Source organism: Thunnus thynnus, chromosome 8 (assembly GCF_963924715.1).
Source record: "Thunnus thynnus chromosome 8, fThuThy2.1, whole genome shotgun sequence".
In the NCBI taxonomy this organism is placed as follows: Eukaryota; Metazoa; Chordata; class Actinopteri; order Scombriformes; family Scombridae; genus Thunnus; species Thunnus thynnus.
This window is the reverse complement of record NC_089524.1, coordinates 28,550,014-28,572,119: the sequence shown is the minus strand read 5'-3', so window position 1 is coordinate 28,572,119 and position 22,106 is coordinate 28,550,014. Positions and strand designations below refer to the sequence as shown.

At 39.7% G+C, this 22,106-nt stretch overlaps 1 protein-coding gene across 3 annotated transcripts; it reads right to left on the bottom strand.

Annotated features, from left to right (window-relative positions):
- Positions 1–804: 804 nt before the first annotated feature.
- On the bottom strand, positions 805–17,048 carry bcl6aa (BCL6A transcription repressor a). Of its 3 annotated transcripts, XM_067597790.1 has the most exons (10): positions 16,565–17,048; positions 9,423–9,515; positions 5,181–5,352; positions 4,845–5,066; positions 3,796–4,758; positions 3,279–3,460; positions 2,970–3,137; positions 2,726–2,856; positions 2,266–2,403; positions 805–2,137 (listed from the first exon to the last, which is right to left on the bottom strand). In XM_067597790.1, the coding sequence occupies exons 1-10, from the start codon at positions 16,590–16,592 to the stop codon at positions 1,994–1,996; spliced, it is 2,241 nt and encodes a 746-aa protein (XP_067453891.1). In that variant the 5' UTR covers positions 16,593–17,048; the 3' UTR covers positions 805–1,993. The 3 variants fall into 3 exon arrangements, with proteins under 3 accessions (XP_067453891.1, XP_067453892.1, XP_067453893.1); XM_067597791.1 differs by lacking the exons at positions 9,423–9,515; positions 16,565–17,048 and adding an exon at positions 7,586–7,678; XM_067597792.1 differs by lacking the exons at positions 9,423–9,515; positions 16,565–17,048 and adding an exon at positions 5,797–7,554.
- Between the last annotated feature and the right edge of the window lie 5,058 nt (positions 17,049–22,106).

Genomic DNA, 22,106 nt, shown 5'->3' with positions numbered 1-22,106 from the left:
CAGCTTGCTGGCTTCATGAGTCCTCTCTCCGTGAACTACTGTTGCACTATTTCTTTTACAATTTACCCTAAACATACCATTATCCCATTATTGTCACTTAAGACAACAGTGGTATTTAGCAAAGAATACATAGCTTTGTTTTAAATGTTCTCACAAGAAAGTGAAGGTGTGGTGGACACTTTTAGTGGGCAGTAGCCTTTTTTAAGTGTTGATTTTAGTACAACTGATAAGAATAGGAAGTAAAAGGTAAATGACAATTCAGCCAGTAATGATATCAGAAATGTAAATAGAAGCTGGAGCCATATGTGACATTGTCTTAATAATATCCAGTTCAAAATTACAAATGTTTGCCAATTTTAAGTAGTTTATCTCCTTGTTACTGCAGTTTTTGAACAGTATTTGCAGTAAAACTTTGAAAAAAGGAGGAATATGTGAGATTATTTTGAAAGGCAGTAGGATGCAGTTAATTTCTTGGATTCAGTTGTGATCAACATTAAGAGAAATAGCTGAGGTGTATTATTTGCACATTTATTTTTTTGTGGATACAGTTAGATAATTCCCTTTCAAAAAGACAATCCTGAACTCAGTAAAGGCTGAAATGCCCTCATAAGCTTATATGATAGTATGCGTATTATATGTTGTGTCATATTTGGTTTACAAGCTATGTACACTAGTGTATGTGTGTGTGTGTGTGTGTGTAGTGGTTTTGTCTCAGTATGTCTGGAAAAATAGTTGAACTGCGAGCCTGTAAATTCAACATCGCATGTGACGAACTCGCTGACAAATCAAGAGTCGACTCTCATGTTAATACATAGAAATCCAATACCTTTATTTTACATTCATACATCTATAACATTGTACAATAATTTTAATGCAGTTAAAAAAGCCCAATCCAAAAACAAGTCCTGAATATTTACAATGATGAATTTGCATGTTTTAAGGTTGGTAACAAGCATTTAAAAATATATACACACACACACATACACACACACTCACTCAGGGATTTAGGACTAGTGGTGTCCTTGAGTTGTACCTTAATAGAGCTGTGCTGAACGGAGAGGAATTCAGTCACCATAGAGAAAGGCACATTGAATACACAGTGTATGTACAAACAAAAAAATCTCAACACTTACACAAGTAGGATCTGTAACTATGACCAAAACTGTAAACCTTCACTTATGAAAAACAAATGAACAAAAACAAAAGTCACATCTATACAAATACGTTTGAAGCAAAATATTTTCTTGGTCATAACAAAGCAGTACCTTGAAATGCATTTCAACACTTAGTCGTAGATTGGCTCTGCCCGCAGAGAGCAATCCCACAGATATAATTACACAATATGTCACAATATTTATGCAGTTGCCCACTTCGTGTACACTGACAACTGGCAACAGTAAGAGTACCTCATGCATATCCTCATCAGACAGCAGCAGTCATCTGATATGTTTTAGACAAAACCCAATTACAATGTCTTTTTTTTTTTTTTCCTTTCACATGAATATGGCAACTTGACATGGTGCAACATGTACGTACATCTACATAAAAATGTATAGACAACTCTATACAGCCGCAAATCCCGTTATCTTAAAATATATGTACCACCCGTCAATCAAAATTTTCAATACTTTCAGAAAAGTAAGTTCTCTGATATAAAATACTGTATTTTCAAAAAACTGATTGTTTACATTCCATCCTTCTCAATAAAATAAAGCTTTATATACGTACCTTCAAAGCTTAGAAACACTCCCAACATACTGTATATATATACTATATATATTTATATCTATTTAGAAACAATAAAGTGACTAAGATGCCATATGTGGCTCTACGTTCACATGTAGTGGAAACCCGTTTAGAATGGCATACACAGCCAATTTATATGTCTAATGAACACAGTGTGGCACTACAATTTTGGATGATTGTACAAGTTGGGGGTCTTTAAATGCCAAGGTCAAGATTGCCTCTGTCAAAATGATTCCCTTCTTACAACTCAGCATGCCTTCGTCAAGTCAGTGGGCATGTCAGCTGTTGACATACGGTATTGGATCTTTGTGTTAGTGATGGCGCCGTGCTTCTGCCGAAGATGCAATCGTAGCTGACTCTTGTGGCGGAAGTGCAAGTTGCATTTCTCACACTGAAAAAGAAAGCAGCACAACATTAATTTAAGGCATTTTACAGTGTTGTGATTTCTCGCATTTGATTCCAAAGATATTCACGTTATTTAACGATTTTGTAACCTTGAGAAGCGGCATGTCAACTTACATGGTAGGGCTTTTCTCCTGTGTGTATACGCAGGTGGCTCTTCAGTGTCTGCAGGTGACGGAAGCGTGTTCCACAGATCTCACACGGATATGGCTTCTCACCCGTGTGGATCAACACATGGGCACGGAGATGAGCGACCTGAAAACAGCAAAAAGAAAATCAGCTTGAACCAAACAATCAGACAGATGAATGCAAACTCTTATCTGGGAAAGAGAGTGCATTGAAATTCTTCAATGCACACACACGCTTTGATGAAATTTTTCACAGTACACGTATTGGTATTCATTGTATAAAAGCCAAAACACCCTCAAGGATGTTCTTTACTGTAATTATGGGTACTTTTGTAAAGCTGAAAATAACAATACCCAACCATAATTACAGTTCAGTTCAGTTCAGTTCAGAGTTGAGTATTAGTGCTATTAGCCCATACATGAAAGAAAGAGAAAATGTTCAGCATTACCTGTACAAAACGAGCTCCGCACGTCTCACATTTGTATGGCTTCTCTCCTGAGTGGATGCGAGTGTGAGTCTTGAGGTTAGCTGGTCTGTTAAACTGAGCACCACAGATATTACAGCGATACGGCTTCTCTCCTGTAAATAAAAAAATCAAAGAAAAGCACTTCAGCACAAAAGAGTGAAGGAGCAGAGGGTGCATTCATCTCTTAGATGAAGAAAATTGATATAAATGTAGCTCGTTGGTGTACCTGTGTGGACGGTCTTGTGGCTGGCAAGGTTGCCCTTGTAGCGGAAAGCAGCCTGGCAGCGGTCACACTTGTATGGCTTGTCGCTGTGTACTTGGAGCATATGTTGTTTCAGTGCTTCATCATCAGCAAACTTGGAGTCACATTCATTACAGAAGAATGTACCATTCTCTGTTCAGGAGAAATCACGATAAATGTTAACCTCTAGGTCTAAATAACAAAGGGTAACTTTTTTTTGATTTGCAGTAGCCGCTAACATCTAATATCAGTCTTTTGTTGTATGAATAAACTCAGAATTAATAATAAACTCACCACAACTGGAGTCTGAGTATTCTGAATGTAGCTCTGCCATGTCTTCTGCTAGACGGGACCTGGAGGTGTTGGCGCAGACTTCTGAGTGCTGTGGGGACTGAGAGCCGCACGATGAGCAGTTTAGGCGGTTCAGGTAGTGTGGAGGATGACTGTCACCATTCCTCAGTGACCCCTCAAGTGCACTGTAGACAAAACACAAATACTTCTCAATTCTTCAAGTTCCTTACTTAATCACGGTGCAAGTCCAAAATGAAGGACAGTAAATTTCAAGACAAAGACGATAATGAACTGTCAGATTTCAGAGGCACACAGGATTACTGGATTATAAAAAACAAGTGTAAAAGTGCAAATTAGCATAAAATACTTCTATTGATCTTCCAACATTATCTTAAAATTCTGCCAGTGCGTCATACATACTTTATAAAGAAGATAAAATGAAGAGTCACATATCAAACTTAGATTTTTCAGTTGTTCTTAAGCAAAAAGGCAGCTGTTTATTTGGAGAAAAACCCCTCACCTGTTAATGATGTTATTGAGACGACTAGCTTGGGGCACAGGTAGATCCTCACTGTGATCGTTGCTCTTGCTTGTGGTTTGTGGGTCGAGGTTCTCCGAGTCGCTGGGGTGGAGGTAAGGTGGCAGGCCAAGGCGCTGAGGCGAACGCAGCCCGGGATCCCTCATCCCCACCTCGTCTTCCTTGGCGCTCTGATTCATCACGATGAACTTGTACTTCTTCCAGTTGCGAGCTTTGGGGTCCTGCGCACCTGCCGGGGCTTGCGCTCCGGCAGCTTGGGAGAGGCCGGCGTTCTTGCTACTGCTTGATTCTGTTGGGGAGTTGGGCTGGCAGTCTGATTTGAGGGGGCTCTGCGGGCTGCTCATGAGGCTCTTGCGTCCAGCAGAGGAGATTCCCAGCGGGTAGTGCTGATGGATCAGGTCTTCCTCTGCCTGAGAAGCGTGCTCTTTGCCCGAGTCTTTCTGGTGCTCGAAGGTCAACACAGGAAACGCACGCTTTCTTGTACCTAGACCGATAGACTGGCTGAGCCCCTCGTGGCTCTCCTTCCTCATCTCATCGTCTCTCCCTACCTCTCTGGAAGCGTAGGCGGTGGAGTGAATAATGCTGGAGGAGCTGGTGCCAACCGCCCTGGAGTATTCTGCCCTGATGGTGTTGGCGCTGTCATGTGGAGAACAATGCTTGTGATGGATACCACTCTTTGAGAGGTCAGCAAAAGCGTTTTTGGCATCAGTCAGCTTGCAGAGCGGGAAAGGGAATCCTGGCATAGGAAACTGCCCGTAGAGATGGTAGTTGCTGGGGGTGCTGACCCCGTTGAACATGTTTGAACCGTAGGGCCTCCCATCCCTGAATGGAGCTACACGGCTGTGCAAACTGTCAACAACATCATGGGGCCGGTAAGCATGGACATCCTGAGGTAAAACTAATGGACTGACCAAAAACTCATCTCTGGGCAGTTTAGCAGGATCACTGTGGAGGGGAAGGAGAAAGTTAAACACATGCAGACGCTGATGATGGATTTATATTGAGCTGTAATGCAACAGTCTTCTACCAACCTGGATTTGATGAATCTGTGGCAGGTGTCCACAACATGGTCCATCTGCAAGTAGATGGCCGTGTTCATGATTGCCATAATCAGACTCTCCTTTAGTGTGAGACGGGAGGTGTACATAAACTCCAGCAGGATGGCAAAGCCCTCTGGATCCACCTTTGGGTCCAGACTGATAGCATTAAGGTTGCACTTGTGGGAGTCAGTAAAGATGGTGTAAAACAGCCCACTGCAGTCATGAAAAAGAAAAAGAAATACAGACAGAGCATAAAAGATCAGTCACTTCATCTTCAAACAGCAGCAGAAAATTGTGCTCATATAACTTGGCTTAAATAACACACACCTGCAAGCCATGAGAACGGTCTTGTGTGCACGAAATTGCTGTCTGTTAACCAAGATAGTGACGTCTGTGAGAATATCTCTGCTACGCAGCCGATTCAGGTTGAGCAGAACATCACTTGCATGGCGTGTGAATTGTATGCAGCTGTCTGCTGCGCAAGCCATTTTCTCAAGTTCTGCAAACAGAAGAAACATAACGATTATTTCACAAAGAAATGTCTCACTGGGTTAATTTACTGATATGCCTCAGATCGCTGCTGAAGTACAGGTAATCCTTCAGTAAAAAAAACTCTTATTTATGACCCTCAAAAAGGTCTTTACTGCCATGGCAGAGTAAGACACATACAGCTGCTCCGCCAGAAGGCGGCGCCATTTATTAAATAAACACTGTCTAGACATTTAAATGTCTACCTTTGGAGTAATTTCTCTCCACTCACTTTCTGTCTGAACCACTGGTTGACAGGTTAATGTAACAAATGAAGTTCTTATATTTAGATGAACGAAAAATTGTAGCACATGATTATTGACTGGAACAGACAAAAGTATGAATGATATAATTCTATAATAAACAGTCTTATTTACATTTTTTTAAATCAAATATTTTTTTAAAACAGACATACAGAAATAATTACTCCGTTGAACATTGACTGGTGATTAAAAGTAAAAATTATTCAAATTATAAACACCATTAGATGTAACCTGCTGAACATGATTTTGAACTAGATTGCTGGTTTTATTTTTCATATATCAAAATGAGCATAAACTGTCTCTCTGAGTTAAATACGACGGAGAAAAGTTTAGTCTGCGTTTGCTTTCAGCAAGACTGTGTCGGATTTATTCACAGTTAGCAGGCTGATAAAATAAGGAAAATAACGGCGACAAGAAGCAGCTCACTATTCACTGAAAACTTTTTGTCACACAATTAACATCCAAATTTCCACCGCAAGATGGCCTTGACATGATTGTATCTTTTAAGTGCCACTTTTCTTCACATGCTATGAAAGAAACTGTGTTTTTGTGAAGCCCAGCTGCGCTCTGTATTCGCATGAGTCTGCCAATATGCTATAATGCATTTGTAGGTCAGTGACTTTATGGAGTGAAAACTAACATTTCATTAACTCAAGACACAACTGGTTTTATAACACGCACGCGGATATATGACAACATCTTTAACTCAATGTGAAAACTGATGTCTGTCCGAAAATAGACCAAGAACAGAATGCAGACTACTGATGTCCCCTGATCCAGAGCTGGTGAATTATGACCTCCAGTCACTAACCAACAGCCAACAATTAAAACAAAATGAACTGCATCTCTACTTCAGAAAATATTTATATTGTGAACTTCAGCTATTGGCTATAAATTCAGTCAATCTGAAACTTTTTTTTTTAATTTCAGTGTGTGAATTCAAATGACTGCACACAGATTGATGCCAGCCTACAAAGATTTATTCCCTAATATTAATTCATTTTCTTATATATGCCCACACACATGGTCTAATTCTAGCAGCCTCTGAGCAGAAATACTGTCTAACCGAAACTCTCAGGCCGTGATAGAAATGAGGCAACACTTTGCAGGAAAGCTGAAGCCAACTCTGCGCGCATCTCAGCCACAGTAAAACCCCTTCAACTTCATGTAGTTAGGTAGGCTTGCTTATCATGCAGTGTCACAGTGGAAACAAGAGACAAGTTGGTGCGACGACGTGTCTTGTAGCCTCTACCGCGGAAAAAACACACACCCATCAACACTAATATTTCCGCTACAATGTTACAGTAACAGAAGGGTTTGTTCGGCGCAGCCCTTTGCGCTCCATTAGAGCAAATTACCGCCGCAGCCGCGGCGAAGTAAAAATACCCTGAACCTGAGGCTGCCATGCTGACAGCAAAGTTCGTCTGACAGCGCGCACAAGCCGCCGCCACACTGTTTGTTGACACTGGGCTGTTTCACGTACAAAGTGGCACTAAAGCAGAGCGCATTTACAGCGGACCCTGTTAACACAGCCAACTATATCCACCCGAGCACCGCGGACTACAGCCCGGGCTCTAGGACAGCGTTTACAGCAGTCAGATATGACAATTTTCTTCTGAGCAGTTATCTAAGCCGAGCGTTATTACAGCGTTACAACATGACTCAGTGTCAGCGCGGTACGGGAAGCTGCTGTATGTCCCACTGCGCTCGGAGCGCAGCGTCGAGGCAGCAGCGAATCTGCGCGCCGCCTGTCACACCACCGCAGCCGCTTCAGAGTCTCAACCTGCCAGGCAGCACACACAGTCACACAGCCCCGTCTTCACACACACTTAAACAGCACAAACGGATAAATAAGCTATGTCTAAAACAACAGCAATACATAGCAGATAACAACTTCGCGCCAAATTAGAAAAGAAAAAAAAAAAGAATTTAAAAAATCACCTGGTAGCGCTTTCCTAGAAACTTCTTGCATCACCACTTCTAAGAACCCCAGTTCTAAGAATCAGACGAGCTCAATTCTCGGAATTTGAGCCCGAGACCGTACCACTTTCCCGAGGCAGGGGAGACACGTTTTCTCCCCTCGTGGTGATAACAACTTATTTCCAAAGCGGTTATTCTAGCTGTTATTACGAACAGTGGTTTTTACAGCAAGCACGGCATAAATACAATGTTTAAAAAAGTGAGAAAATAAGTATTATCTTATAAAATAACGTAGGAAATTGTTTCATAGTGGTACAACCCCCCCTGCTTTTGGTTGAATCCACAGTCACAGGACGTCGAGCCGGCGACGTCACCAGTTCCTTAAACCCAACCCCCGATATTCTCAGAACTAATTTATATTCCATGACTTAAGCAATGTGTCGCTGCGCTGCCTCTCGTCGCATTTAACACACAGACCTTACATGTACAGCACACAGACAGACATCTTAATTAGGCCCATGCGGACAGGTCGATGTGACAGCCTTATTTTTCTTTCTTATCCAGATTTCTTTTTTTTGTTGTTGTTTTTAGCCACATGTCCTGCAGGTATGTTGACTTCATAGATGGAGAATGCTGCGAATCGCCATCGGGGGGTTTGTCGCAAAAAAAGGAACGCTTTAATAGATTTATTATTCACACGTCTATAGGCAGTCAGTTGAGCGTGTTATCGTGTAGATGTGAATGCTTAACGGTGTGGTTTTTCCAGTTTATCTCAGTGCATGGTTGAATTGGCATTTGACTGACTGATAGTGAGTTTTTAATATCCTCATCTGCGCTTATAACGGGTTTAAAGAGTCGCTTTGTAGCTGCTATTGCGTTAAAACGATGTTTTTGGTAGACGGTTGATGAAACAAAAAATTAATTGTGAGCTGCGATTTACAGTAGGTTATATTATTATATGTTATAGGCTATTTAACTCCATGATAACAGAAAACTTGTTGCATGAAAGTGAGCGCATCACCTATTTAAAAGCATGACAAGAGCAGAGAGGTTGTAGTGGATGCAGTCAATCCTCGGTTATAATTCAAAACCAGGAACATGTGTTTGCTGTGTAGTAATAATGATAAAAATGATCTGAGACTCGTTAAAAGCATTTTGAAATATAATGTCAGTCATATCCGGGTGTTTTTGGTGCTACAGTGTTTTTTGACTCCTCGGCGAATCTGATCCTCCTCAAACACAGATAAGTTTCAGACTCTTATGTGGACAGCAGCTCACTTTCCTTTGAAAACATTTTCTCTTTCCTGAAAGAAAGAATCTTTTTGACTGGATTTCTAATTAATCTGAGCGAGGAGGGTGCCAGTGAAATTGTCCATGTCAGGTGATGTGCACACTTTACAACCAAAACATTGCTCATTGATATGCAAAGTGAAAACATTTCCTGGAAAATTAACTGAATGCATTGCTGTGATATCTTTTCCCTCCTATTTAATATAAGGCATGTGTACTCCCTGTTGCGTCATTTCAGAGATGGGCAAGAATAAACAGAAACTTTTTTTTTTCTTTTTTTAAACTTCTCAGTTTACTAGTGTTTTCTTTGTGCTCTTTTAGTCTCAAATGTATCACAGGCCAGGCTTTGTATGAAATGACTGCACGAAGAGAGAGAAGTTGAGCTGTGCGGTTTGTTTCAGCTTTGCATGGGGATGTGGGCTGGTGTGAATTACAGTCATTTATGTATTTCTTTTTTTTTTTACTGATAAATAGCTGTGGATTCTTCGTTGGGGGATATGTATGATAGCATCTGAAAGTTGTATTAATGTCATGAGATGTGGGCAAGCACTTACTGTTAGTGACTCACCTTGGAAACTTTGTTTGTGGTGATTCCAAACCATGGATTCCCCGTCTTTTCTCATCCCGTTCACTCCTTGGCACAGAAAGAGCATTTGCTGGGCTGAGAAGAGATGACAACATTTATAAATTTTTTAGCATATATATTACACTCCTTTAAAAGTATATCATTTATCTTCAGTAGTTTTAATATTACAAATTAACACAGAACCCCTAGTTAGGTTTAATTGCTCTGGTGGCACAATATCAGTGAAATATTTGAATGCTGAAGTATATCAGTGACTGAAGCGTGAGCTTCACTTTATCAGTCAGTTATTATCAGAATATCTCATATTCACACATATAGCCATGCCATGTGGATTTCTATTATATTTTGTAAAAGTATCCACATCTGAACTTTAAAAACCTTCCTCCTGCTCTTCTTCTCCTGATCCTTCTATATTTTATAAAGCCTTTGAGGCAAATCTAGTAAATTTCTTATAATCTAGTGTAAAAGTATAAAATACATTTTCAGCTTTTGAAGAACTGATCACTCTTGATTTTCATGTCCTAATTTTTTTGCAAGACCTATTTTAAAAAAGCATTTTAATTAGATTAAAAAATTATTTGATGCCAGCGCTATTACACAATAATCACCACATGATGTTTAATTGACATGGACATTCGAGCAGCTGGTTACCTTTGTCACTCAGAGTACAACAGACTGTGTTACAGGCATCCAAATGAATCAGATGCAGCGCCTTTCTTTTCTTTTTCTTTTTTAACCCTTTTTGTGACGAAACACTCCGCTGTAATGTAACCGACTTTTCCCTGTGGATTGCCCAAGCATCCGCCCATCTGGATCCTGCATCCCACTAAAAACACTCCAGGTGTTCACAAACCATTGGGGAGAAAAAAAAAGTCTCCAAAATAATTAAGACACACGCTTTTACAGCAATCTCCGATTCAGCACTGCCAAATAAAGACTATCTTGAGCTCCAAACAAAGAGCAGCGTCAACTTTATTTCAATCCACTTGGGGGATGTTTAAGGCGCTCCAGCACAGTTATGCATAATGCACGGCCATAAACCATCCAGGAGTTAGGAGAGAGATGTGTAATTTACCAAGGCCCCATGCTGTGCCCAGCTATAGAAGGATGAGATAATTACTGCAAATCCTTGGCAAACTTTTACTCAACCAATTCCTAGCAAAAATAAATGACCCACTTACAGAGGACGGAGAAAGAGTGCAGGGTACCTGATCAATATCCCCAGTTTTAAACTAATAAAAGGACTCACAGGACACATTTTTACTTTATTAACGGTATATCAGTTAACCCTTTATACCCAGACAGGACATAAAGGTAAACAATGAGTTGTGACGTTCAAGTCTTAGTCTCTTTGTCTAAGTGGCATGCTGTTCAAAAACAATCACAGCCAAAGCAGGTTGTGACAGTGATTCAAGTCTGGCCAGCCAGTAACAGCTGCTGCACATTAAAAAGAATCTGGTACACTTCTGACACAGTGTGAAACATCTCTAAGCAGTATCATTGCCTACACTTGGTGCATGATAGGTCATTGAATAGAAATGCCCACTGACAAAAGCCTGAGGCCCGGAGGTTGCCTCACTTTTTTTTCATAAACTGCGCACTTTTGTCTCGTTTCACAGCAAATTTCTGCCAACTTCAGTGTTCATTGTCAGCAAAGATGTGAGTGTGGAGTTTTGTTCTGAGAGGCATGATGCAACCAAGCTGTAACACCAAACAGATAATGCTGTTAGCTACAGAGGTCTTTTTAGTTCCTTTCTTTAAAAGAATTTCTTTTTATATTGTTGAGTTTCACTTTTTTAACTCCATGCATCCCAGAAGCATTTTTTTTTTCTTGCTCTGTCCACAACAAAGTTGCGCTTTGTCAAACAGCATCACAACTGCAGGTCGAAATTGTAACACAGCTGCAGTGCGTCAATAAAAAGATTTGTTCTTCTAGTCTTATTGTATGTATTTATAATTTTTCCTTGATCATCTGTTTGAGCAGATCATTGAAAACATATGACATGCATAATTTATAACGTCAGTTAAAGAGCATGAGGTGTAATAAATAGACGCAGTGGAAAATTCACTGATGCCACTTCAAAAGATTTTCTGTGCAGGTAATGATGAGCACACTTTACTTGGATGCATGCCTCTTGCTTTTTTAATTAACAGACAGTCCTTTTTTGACATGAAATCATGTCTGCTTGCAACAATTCTGCTGTGTGTCTCTGTGCTAACACACTCCAGGTTGAAAGTTGTCTTTCATCCCATTGACAAGGTTAAACACACACACCCACACACACACACAGCAAGATTACCAGCAGTAGAAAATAAGAGATAAAGATTTTGCAGAGATTCACACCTATCTAAAATGAGTTCCTTGATTATACGGACTGTTGTTAATATAACTGTGAATATTGTAAATATCTATTTGTAAGGTTTTCCTCCTCTTTAATACTTTGATAGTGCATTCAAAGGTTTTGCATGTATTGTAGAAAAGCAACAACCAAAAAAGTTTTTCAGTTCTGGTGGTCAATAACGAGGCTCCATGGACATAAAACCTTTATCAGTTATTTCAAAAAGAAAATACACACACACAAACTTTGGAGCAAGTTTGTGTGCCTGTGTGGATAACCTTGAGTTCATCAGCTTGCCTGTGCAAGCTACATGCTAAGGTTATAGTATGAGCAGAGGCGTGTTAGTGGGCTAGAATTCCAATTTAGTCAAATCAAAGCATGTAGATTCAGGACTTTCTCAAGGCCAGCTGAGAGGAGCCAGGAATGCAGCCTGCCGAGTCGAACTTGATGGAATTTTCCACACATACCACAAACAGTCCTTTGCCAGTGTGCCATCTGCTGGATGATGGGTCAGTTACTTCCACAACACATGGGGATACATAGTACGAGCGTGCAGTAATAGCTACCATCCTTACAAATCTTCAGAATCTGAGTGTTTGCTTTTCCTTCCTTTTTTCTTTCACATGCCCAGGGCTGCAAATGCGGGAGTTCCAAGAGCACATGAGGAGGAGTTGTTAAATTTGGGACAACTTCTGCACAGATTAGTTTCAAAGCTTTGTTATGTGTCTCTACATGGATTCAGGGTTTTGACAGAAGTATCCATTCTCAGTGGCAAGGAGCCATAGCACAGAGATTCAAATGGTAAACAAGTGGGTCTTATTTCTTTGCACCACCCTCAATAATGATCCAGTAAGAATCATCTGTCTGAACCAACCCCCTTTCCCACACTTCTGTCACAACACCTATTAGTTACTATCACGCTGTAGATCTTGATATTCTGGCTGTGTCTTACAAAGCTCTTTCCCCTATCGTAGCATTTTTATTTTGTCTTTGACAGACACAATAAAAGACAAGACAGAATTTGATTTGATTAAAAAAATATAAAGACAAATTTGTGTTTAGAGGAAAATATTCATCCCAATAGAAATTGGTGTAAATCTTTATAGTAAATTTATTGTCACAATCATTAGTGAAATACCAGCTAAAATAAGGCAGACTGCACAGTACACCTCCCACCTTGTTCTGCCTCTGAGAGCATGAAAACTAGTTAGCATGCTAGCAGAGACATCAACATTGTTAGCTTAATGTAAAGGATAAATAGTAGTTAGCAAAGTAATTAGCTGAAAGGATTGAAATAATTACCTAAAATACATAGATGAAATTGTTAGCTAAAGGTAAGGAATTTAAATGGTTGAAATAATAACCTAAAATTAAACAATAGTAGATGAAATATTTAGCTGAAGGTAATAGATAATTAGCTAAAAGTAATCAACAAATGGATGATAGATTCAGCTTTTGCCACACCAAGTATAGTAGGAATGGGGACTTGACCAAAGCCACCTAAACATTTACAATTCAATTGTATGAAAAAATAACAATATCCATGTTTTGTAGTGTTGCTCCATCCAACATGCACTTCAAAATCAGTTGAAATGAATACATTTGAAACATAAAGGTCAGTGTTGCTGAAGGGTTACTTGAGTTTATTTGACAGGGATGTAGGGTTACATCAGACAAAAAAGGTTGGGAACTGCTGCTGTACACTACAGGTTGTAACAATGTAAAATACCTGCTGAGATGCTAAATGGGTGTTTCAGCATATTCATTTCATATTGTGATTGTCCAGCTCTTTGGCGATGAAGCACAAAAACATAAACACACTTTTCTCGAGAAACTGTGTCCAGTGATTTAAAGAGTCTCAGATTATCACTGATACGCTGTGCCAGTGATGAATATAAACAGAGCTTTGTGCAAAAAGACAGCACCGTGAAGATTTCATTTCATGCTTGCTATTTGTACCGTTAAGGCAACAGAGGTAACATTTCCACTGTATTTCCACTGTACCAGTAGCATCTCCCGTTATCAACAAGTTTATGGTGATGTTTGATCAAGGCCTAAAGTTGCTAAACCAGTTTGAGTTCTTTGTTTAGTATTATGTATTGTACTGATTGCTCCCCCATGTTGAATCTGGAGGGTTTGTCACTGAAGAATAACGCTGCGGCAAAATCATTTTCATATTATCAGAGTGTATTTGAACAGTTTGTAGAGATTCCCCCCACACAGACGCAGTCACAACAGTGTTTTTGTGTTTTGTTATTGGGGACTCAGCTCTTATGTCATTCCATCAGTTAACCGTTGCAGCCTTCTCTCCTGTCTGTTCCTCTCTCTTGCCCCTGAACTCCCTCCGTCATGCTGTGGCCCAGTTTTGCTTTCAACTATATCAAATTCTCCCATGTTACATTTCTCCCACTGCCAGGTCAAAGTAGGTGCCTACAGCTGATGCCAACTGCTGATACTGTTTTACAGGGCTGGTTAAACAGGAACTAAACACACCAGCTCCGGGTCGCAGGTCAACAAGAACCATGCACAAAGCAAAACAGTACATTTGGAGCTGCAGCGGTGGATGTGTCTGCTGTCTCCATTGCTTCTACATTATAAGAATCCTAAAATGAATGTAATGTAAAACGTTGTTTCTTAATTTCCTCACATTCAAACATGAGAGGCCTTAAACAGTGATTCTCAATGAGCTTCCCTAATTTCATCTGGCATTAGCCCTGAGTGTATTTAGGTGTCAGGATGGTTAGATTGAGAATCTGTCTGCATCAAACGTTAACAGCTCCCATTAGTATATAGGTGTATTTTCATGTCAGCTTTTTTTTTTTTTTTTTTTTTTTTTTGGTTTCCTCCAGCCAAAGCAGTAAATGGATTTAAATCCAACGTGGAAACATGGGATTGGCGAGGATGAAAGCAATCCCACCAAGCCCCAGAAGTCAACTGCTTTACCAAAAAAAAAAAAAAAAAAAACCCCTTAAACTCTGGCAACTGACATGGAATCAAGAGGAGATCATTCTGGTATTTTTTATGAATTTGCAAATATCAAGGACAATATATCCATAAAATATTAAAGATACATGTACATATTTAAATAGTTAATCAAAAACAAATAAAAAATGTCATTTTTTAAAAGAAATGTGATGACTTCATCATTTTCAATCATTGTCTCCAGTTCCTGAATAAACTGCATTAGTTTTGTTTAAAATGTATCTTTTTTGTTTGATTTTCCGTGTGAAACATTTTTTTTTCTGGCAGCGCCTACACACTTCTTACAGTTAATAAATAAAGCTAGACAGTGCTTTCTTCTAAATTCTGGAAAACCTCCCACTGTTTATATTTGCTAGAAACAAATCAACTCTCATAACCGTCAAGCCTCATTAATCTGTATTTATGCAAGACTGAAATGAAGAGATGAACATATTTTTGATTTCAATGTATTCTCACTAATGTAGCGTAGTTAAAAGCTACCGTATTCCTCAGAGCTTTCGTTAAAAGTATCACTCCAGCCCAGGAAATGCCAGGTGGAAGTGCTGATGCAAGAGACCAGAGTGACAAATCCTGTGTTCAACACATTCGCATAACTGTTCTACATCACACATCAGACAGACTCTGTTGATATCTGCTGCACTTTGAAAAATGTTGTACTTTGCATGCACAAGACCACATAGCATTTGTTGATAGTATCACATGTAAATTTAACAGAAAATCAACAACCAAATTTCACAAATCACCCTGTACATGAATTGTCAGTTAAGTATAAATTCATACATTCAAAAAGGGTTCAGCAAGCTTGTATGTTGCTGCTTAAAAGTTTTTTTTTAAAACCAATAAGTATCTTTTATGTAGACATACCTGTATGTATACTTAAATTAAAATCAAAATGTGAATCAAAAAGCTCTCTCAAATCCCTCAGATTCTATCTTGGCTCAAGCTAAATGTCTAATTTCCATGTTTTTTACATAGTGTAGATAAACCTAAAGGACATTATTTATTGCATTTGGCACTTTCATTTGCATATCAGATGTCAGTTGTTTTATCAAGACCTGCAGCCACTTACTGTATGTGCTTTAAAGTTGCTTTGCATGCTTACTCTCGTTAAAGCTTTGAGAGCTCAAATGATAGAGCAGTATGTTGATCTGACCTCAGAGATTAGCTAGCTATCACATATGCTGTATGGAAATATAGAGATGAAGTAGAAGATTGTCTTTTGTTGACACTCATCAGTAGTGACGTTCTTATGGTCTTTATTTTAACAGAAGTATGACTATAATGAGAAGGGAAATAGATGTCTTCGGATTTATTTGTCTTATTTCAGAATTGAAATTACATGCAGCTGTTCCGTCTCTCCACACAGTGTGCATTTCAATACAATAATCACTCTCGAGCATAATGTGAGACAACAGAATTCAGAAAATTATATGACAAATCTTATCAACATTAACAAAATAAACAAAAGTATTTCTGGATATAGTTATATTTCTTCTGAATAACCAAACTTATTATTTGTGGACAATTATTAGTTGACATTATGCAATTTTTAATCTTCCCCGAGTATTTTGTCCTTGTACATGACAGTGTAAGACAAGCACTTGTAATACAGCGATCCAAAAACTTTCAGAAATTCTTATTTTCATTTAAACTTTTTTTCTTTTTTCATTCGAGCAAGGTTTGCCAGGAATTCATTCTGTTTTGCAGCATTGCTCTGCTCCACATTCATTTATCTTGCCAGCGCTGAGTTGAGATATTGTCATTTTAACTTGCTCAGATGTTGAGAAACAGAAGAAGTCTTACCTTTTTTCTGCTGGAAGGAGTGAGGCATGATGGGATCTGTAGTGGGAATCAGGCGGCAGTGCTGAACCTTGAATTCAAAGCTGTGAGCCCAGTTCAGGAAGCAAAGGGGCCTCTGCAGCGGTTCCAAAAGTCTTTTCAGCAGTGCCAGTCACTGAGATCTATCAACTTCTCTACCTGACGACGGTAAGCTCCGGAGCACGGCAAAAAAAACAACCCGCCTCACTGTTTTCACCAGAGTTTTATTTCTTTTTCTGGCAAGTAGCTAGATTATCCAGGATGCAAAGTGTGACTGGTGCCAGAGCCTCCCCTGAGTGGCAGCTAAAGCTGGAGGGAGGAAGCTGTCTTCAGTGCAAAAGGGCACCGAATCTGTGTCTCACAGTGGCGGAGCAGCTCTGGTGAAGCCTCTGTCTGTCGTTGTTCAGCAGGATGGGAATGCTTCTGGAAAAGCGGCACGGCAGCCGGGCTGAAGTGAGTCAAGTCGACTGAGCACGCTTCATGTTAGTGCAACGGTCCACAGGGCATCTCTGGCTCTCTGAGCTGATAGGCCGCCTGCACTCTAGCGTTCATTGATTGTAGCACTCAGTCGCTCCACTTTTCCACGAATGCTAAAACCGTGGGGCAGGCTCAGTTTTTTGGGGAAAAAAAAAAGAGATTAAACAGCCTGTAAAATAATCCCAGTTTTTCTATATATAATTCATTTGAATGAAGAGTCTAAAATCCCATTAAGCCACAGGAACACAAACCATAGACCAGCAGTGCCTTTAATGTGGAGGAACTCTCGGAGCTCAGGCCATCTGCCAGATCAGAGTTTTTCATATACAGCTATGACACATTGTTTTATAAACAGAGCTTTTATACAACAAACATTTCAGTGTCCTGGAGCATTAATCTACCCAAGCTTATCTCAATCCATGGAACTAGATATTGCTCTTTATAACTTGTCTAGTAGAGGGGGTGTTATTACATCACACCAGCTGTCACTTCAACCTGGCACAGCCAATAGGAAGGTCAGTAATGTGGCTGCTGGAGAGAAAATTAGGGAGGCAAATCCTGAAAACAGAAAAGCAATATTTTGAAAAAAATGCTAATATCACTGTTACATTAGTGTTTTTTTAATAGCATATGAATATCAAATAATTATAGTTGCATGCAATCAACTCATCTTTATTTTTTGGTTGCAAAGCAATAAAGCATTTATGATGTATCCTGCACATGAATCCATAGTGTTAATGTAAAAGCAATTGGCCGAACGCTGTGTATCAGTGTGTAATCATTCTTGACACCTGATGTTGAACTCAGATTAAATGAATACACATGCTGTCTGTGCAGATAAGCTCACCTCAGCGGGTAAGAACTCCCAAAGCTCTCGCTATTAACAGCGTTACATGCTGCACGGTTTTTACTGTGTCAGCACCAGGCGCTGTGTTGCTTATAAGTGCTGTCATCATTATAGGAAAATAAGACATGAACGTGTCAGAACGTGCACTCATACGAGAAGGAATAAACATTAGGAGAAAAATGAGATATAGATGGGTGTGTGACAGAGCTGTCTGTGTACAGTATGTTCATCGCAGCCATGGGATAATCCATTGGATGAGTGGACTAATATTCAGCCAATCCTGCTAAAACCAAATTAGTCCAACACATTTCCATCATATTTCAGAATAAAGCAGTCCTAACAATCTGAGCTCTCGGGATACTGACGGCAAATGACCGGTGAGCCCTCGGATCCCTGTGATCCAGGGATAAACTTCTCATGAAGCAGCTTAAACCTCCGAACTGACACACAAATGAAAGCCAACAACAGGTCACACTGCCTCAGAGGAAAACTTTGATTACTGTATTGTCCTCTTACTGTCACCGGCAGCTGCAGCGAAGGCAGGCAGAACCTGAGCATTGCTAAAGAGAAATAACAATAAAGACATCAAGACTGAGTGGACCCCGAGTCGTCGACCCCCCTCTTCTACTCTGCGAGGCTTATAAGAGGATGGCTTGTGTAGAGCAGTGTATGAGTGACCTTAATCATCAGAGGGATATTTGGGTTTTATTCGGCAGCAATGCGATGCATGCGGTCATCACTGTGTTCGACTGGCAGGCATAAAAAATGAGAGGGGGGGCAAGGTCGGTTTGCAAAGTGTAATCCATATCATCCCGTTACAGAAGCTGCGCTGCCGTCGGCCCCGGGCCAAACAGCGTCAAACACATTTTGATGTTGATAATGATGTTGGATTATGCTGTCATCTGATGTAATTTCGGCCTGCATCAAATTAACAAAAGAGGGATCAACCAAATTCTTTAAAAGGGGGCTTTTTTTTTTTCTCGTTGCAACCTTCTAGATGCAAACTTGATTTGATTTCATGAAGTGTTTATTTTTGGTTTTTAAAGTCCAGACAGACATCATATTTCTGGCTCGGCCTGTCCTTTTGGAAGTAGAAGATCAACGATTCACAGCATCCTCTCTCTCTCTGCGGCGTGCCTGGCAGTAATTCATATCAGCATGGTTTGTAGAAATTGTCTGGGAGTTGCAAACAGTGACCTCGCACTGTCCGCGGAAGAATTTAACACCTACTATCTTTTCCAAGAAAAACATGAGCCATTTGATTAAAATTTAGCCCTCAGGAAACTTGTGACATGAGCGATGCAGCCTGAATTTATACATTATTAAGTTATCAGTCTATCAAGTGTGTCAGTGTGCGTCACTTGAAGTTTTTTCAACACTTATTGATTTGAAATCACAGACCTCCCATAAACAAACTGCTATTTTGCATTATTTCAGTTTCCTGGAGCATTCCCAGCTCGTTTGTGTGCACAATAACCTTTCTGAGCCAGTAGACTGCAGGTAATTATCACATCAGTGAAGGATAATGCTTGCTTGTCATTTTCACTCACCTGCTATCACATAGATCTGTAATCTAACTCCACTACTAGCCTTTGTTGTGCCAACATGGAGCTCCCCAGGTATCCACGGCAGCTGCTATCAGCTCTAATAAAGGTCAGAAGTGCCTAATCTCATGCTTTGCATTAGCTGGCATTTATAGAGTGAAGAGAAAATATACTTCTGGGGGAAACACAGGCTACATACAACAGATGATTCAGAAGTGATGGCTTTGTTGTGGATCATTCTAGGATTGTCTTTCTTTAGCAAACCCACGGTAAAACAAAAAGTGTGAGTATACAGAAAGTGTGATCGTCAATATCAGGAATAAAATCTGTCTGAGGCATTCCAGTGTGATTTTCATTGCAGCATGCTGATGATATACTGAAAGTTGAAATCTACAAGAACAAATACTCAAAGAGAGACCAAATTCAGCGTTCATGTTTCAAAGGGTGTGTGCTGTAAGTTTTTGTTATGCACGCAGAAGGCAGTACAGGGAATTTTGGTTAATCACACAAAAATTGTTTAAACTGGTTACATATGGTTGCATAGTTATACAACATAATTTAAGAGGAACTCCACATTAAGTTATTAATTCTTGCACTGTTCCCATAATAAGATGGATTATTATGCGATTTCTCTAACAATACACATATTGTGTGCATCTGCTTGGAGTTACAAGATCAGTTAAGCTGAATTATGTGGCCACTCCTCAACAACATGTACAACCAAAAATCGGAGGTATATTTCGTTCATTGACCTCACCAACTGTGGTTGCCGTGCCAAGTTTAAAAAGCAGAACACTCACCGACTTTCATCACTGAAAATATAATTAAAGTTGTCAGGAAAGCTAATACCAAAATATTTTTGGTAGTGATTTGAATTGAAAATGGCCGTACGTGACTATATCAAACCAAAGCAAAGAGAACCAACATTAGCTAATGTTGGCTTTATACTGTTCCCTGACATCTCCTGTCCCCTCTTGGCCCTCTATGGACTGGTAAGACTTGGTACCTCTGTGATTTTGCGGGTCATTATCATCAAGCGGGTGAAGAAGGGACCTCCACCTCGTATGAGGTGGCAAATGTGCCCTGAGATTGCTGCTATACATGCTAGTTAAAAGCAGCAATGCAATACAGTTGCAGTGTGGGAGGAGCTATTTCAGGCGCCCTAGTTCCAGAAGTAAAAATCCCATTAATTTGTCCCATAAACAACGTTACATGACTCACATTTGTGCACTCCTATGATCAGCATGAAACTCTCCTGGTTAAAAGATAAAGAACTACATTAGAAAATATCTGGTTCTTTAGTAAAAAGTTGAAGGTATAAGACTTTGTACATAAAGATTTGGCAGTAGAAGTTAACTACAGTTCCCAAGGTGCATTTCAGCAAGAAACAGCCAACAGTGGACAGAAGCTAATGCTGCAATTCATTGCACCCGGAATTCGGAAAAAACAACCTCCGACACGGAAAAGTGCAATGGAACAGTCACTCAAGTCGAAATTTCAAGTCGGAGAGTCAGGCAAGATCCATCTAGCCCGAGTTTACCGACAGAAACACACTTGATGTCACAGCAATATGGTGGCGCACACAGTGAACAGTAAGCAGAATTACCTTTTCATCAATGTTTTACTTTATGTGTTGTAGTGTTTGTGTTGAGAAACGTGCTGTAACAACTTTGTAGTTGCCATTTCCATTCAGTTGATTTGCGCTGAATAGAAGTTTTTGCTAGCATGCAGTACTAGCCTACTCCTTCCATCTCTTTAAAGAGTGCTAATCTGATAAATCAGCTGCTGTACTGTTGGGTTTGAATGAAGCCCTGCATGTACATGGCCCTCCAAACATCAGTTTGCTATGGGCGTCCATGTTTTCCCAAACAGATGCACTGGGATGCATTTAGATTGGAAATTGGGAATACCAACTCAGAACTATTGCCTTCTGATTTGCAATGGATTGTAGCATAAGGATTATGATGTTGAGAAAACTGACTTCACAACCTGCAGAGTGAATCAATTTACTTTCAATTTCTGGGTCACTTTTGAGTGAATTCAGCAACTATGACTATGGAAGTTTACAACTTCAGCAACAAAGAGTTTTGAATTCATGATGCTCTTATTCAGGCCAATTGCCGAGGCTCATGGGTATTGTAGTATTCTTTTCAAAATGTGATTTCTCATAAACAAAGTTGAAATAATTTAAGCTGGTGGTCATAACATAAACCTGTAGGATTCTGTTCAGTAACATTAAGGAGCTTGTTTTAAGAAATATTTGAAATGGGAATACTGAATGGGGAAAAAAAACGTCCAGAACCAGTGGTCCCTTCCACTTTACAACTCTATAGTGATGGTAGGCTAGACAGCACAGGTGTGTCTTTAAATATGGAGAATAATGTCCATAAACACCCTACAAGCTGCTCTATCTGTTTTTTTATTGGAAAATGTATGTCTTACCATGTGTTACTTTTTTACAGGGAAACTTCAAATGTTAAATTTGGTTTCAAAAGTCATGGCACTGCTCGTAAAAGGTATTTGAATATAGTTAGAAAATATGTGTCTATAAAATGAGGTGCTTTGTATCCACCTTTTGTTTCTCATTGACACTCAAAACCTTTTAAAAAACAACTATTTGCTTATGATTTTGTGTAGTCTCAACCTTATCAATTATTTG

Bases quoted from the DNA above. Each gene is read 5' to 3' on its own strand.
- bcl6aa (XM_067597790.1), bottom strand. From the start codon at position 16,592: ATGCCTCACTCCTTCCAGCAGAAAAAAG. The intron at 5,353-9,422 runs GTGAGTCACTAA...TTCTGTTTGCAG, and splicing joins CCACAAACAAAGTTTCCAAG to AACTTGAGAAAATGGCTTGC. The intron at 5,067-5,180 runs GTGTGTGTTATT...TCATGACTGCAG, and splicing joins ACCGTTCTCATGGCTTGCAG to TGGGCTGTTTTACACCATCT.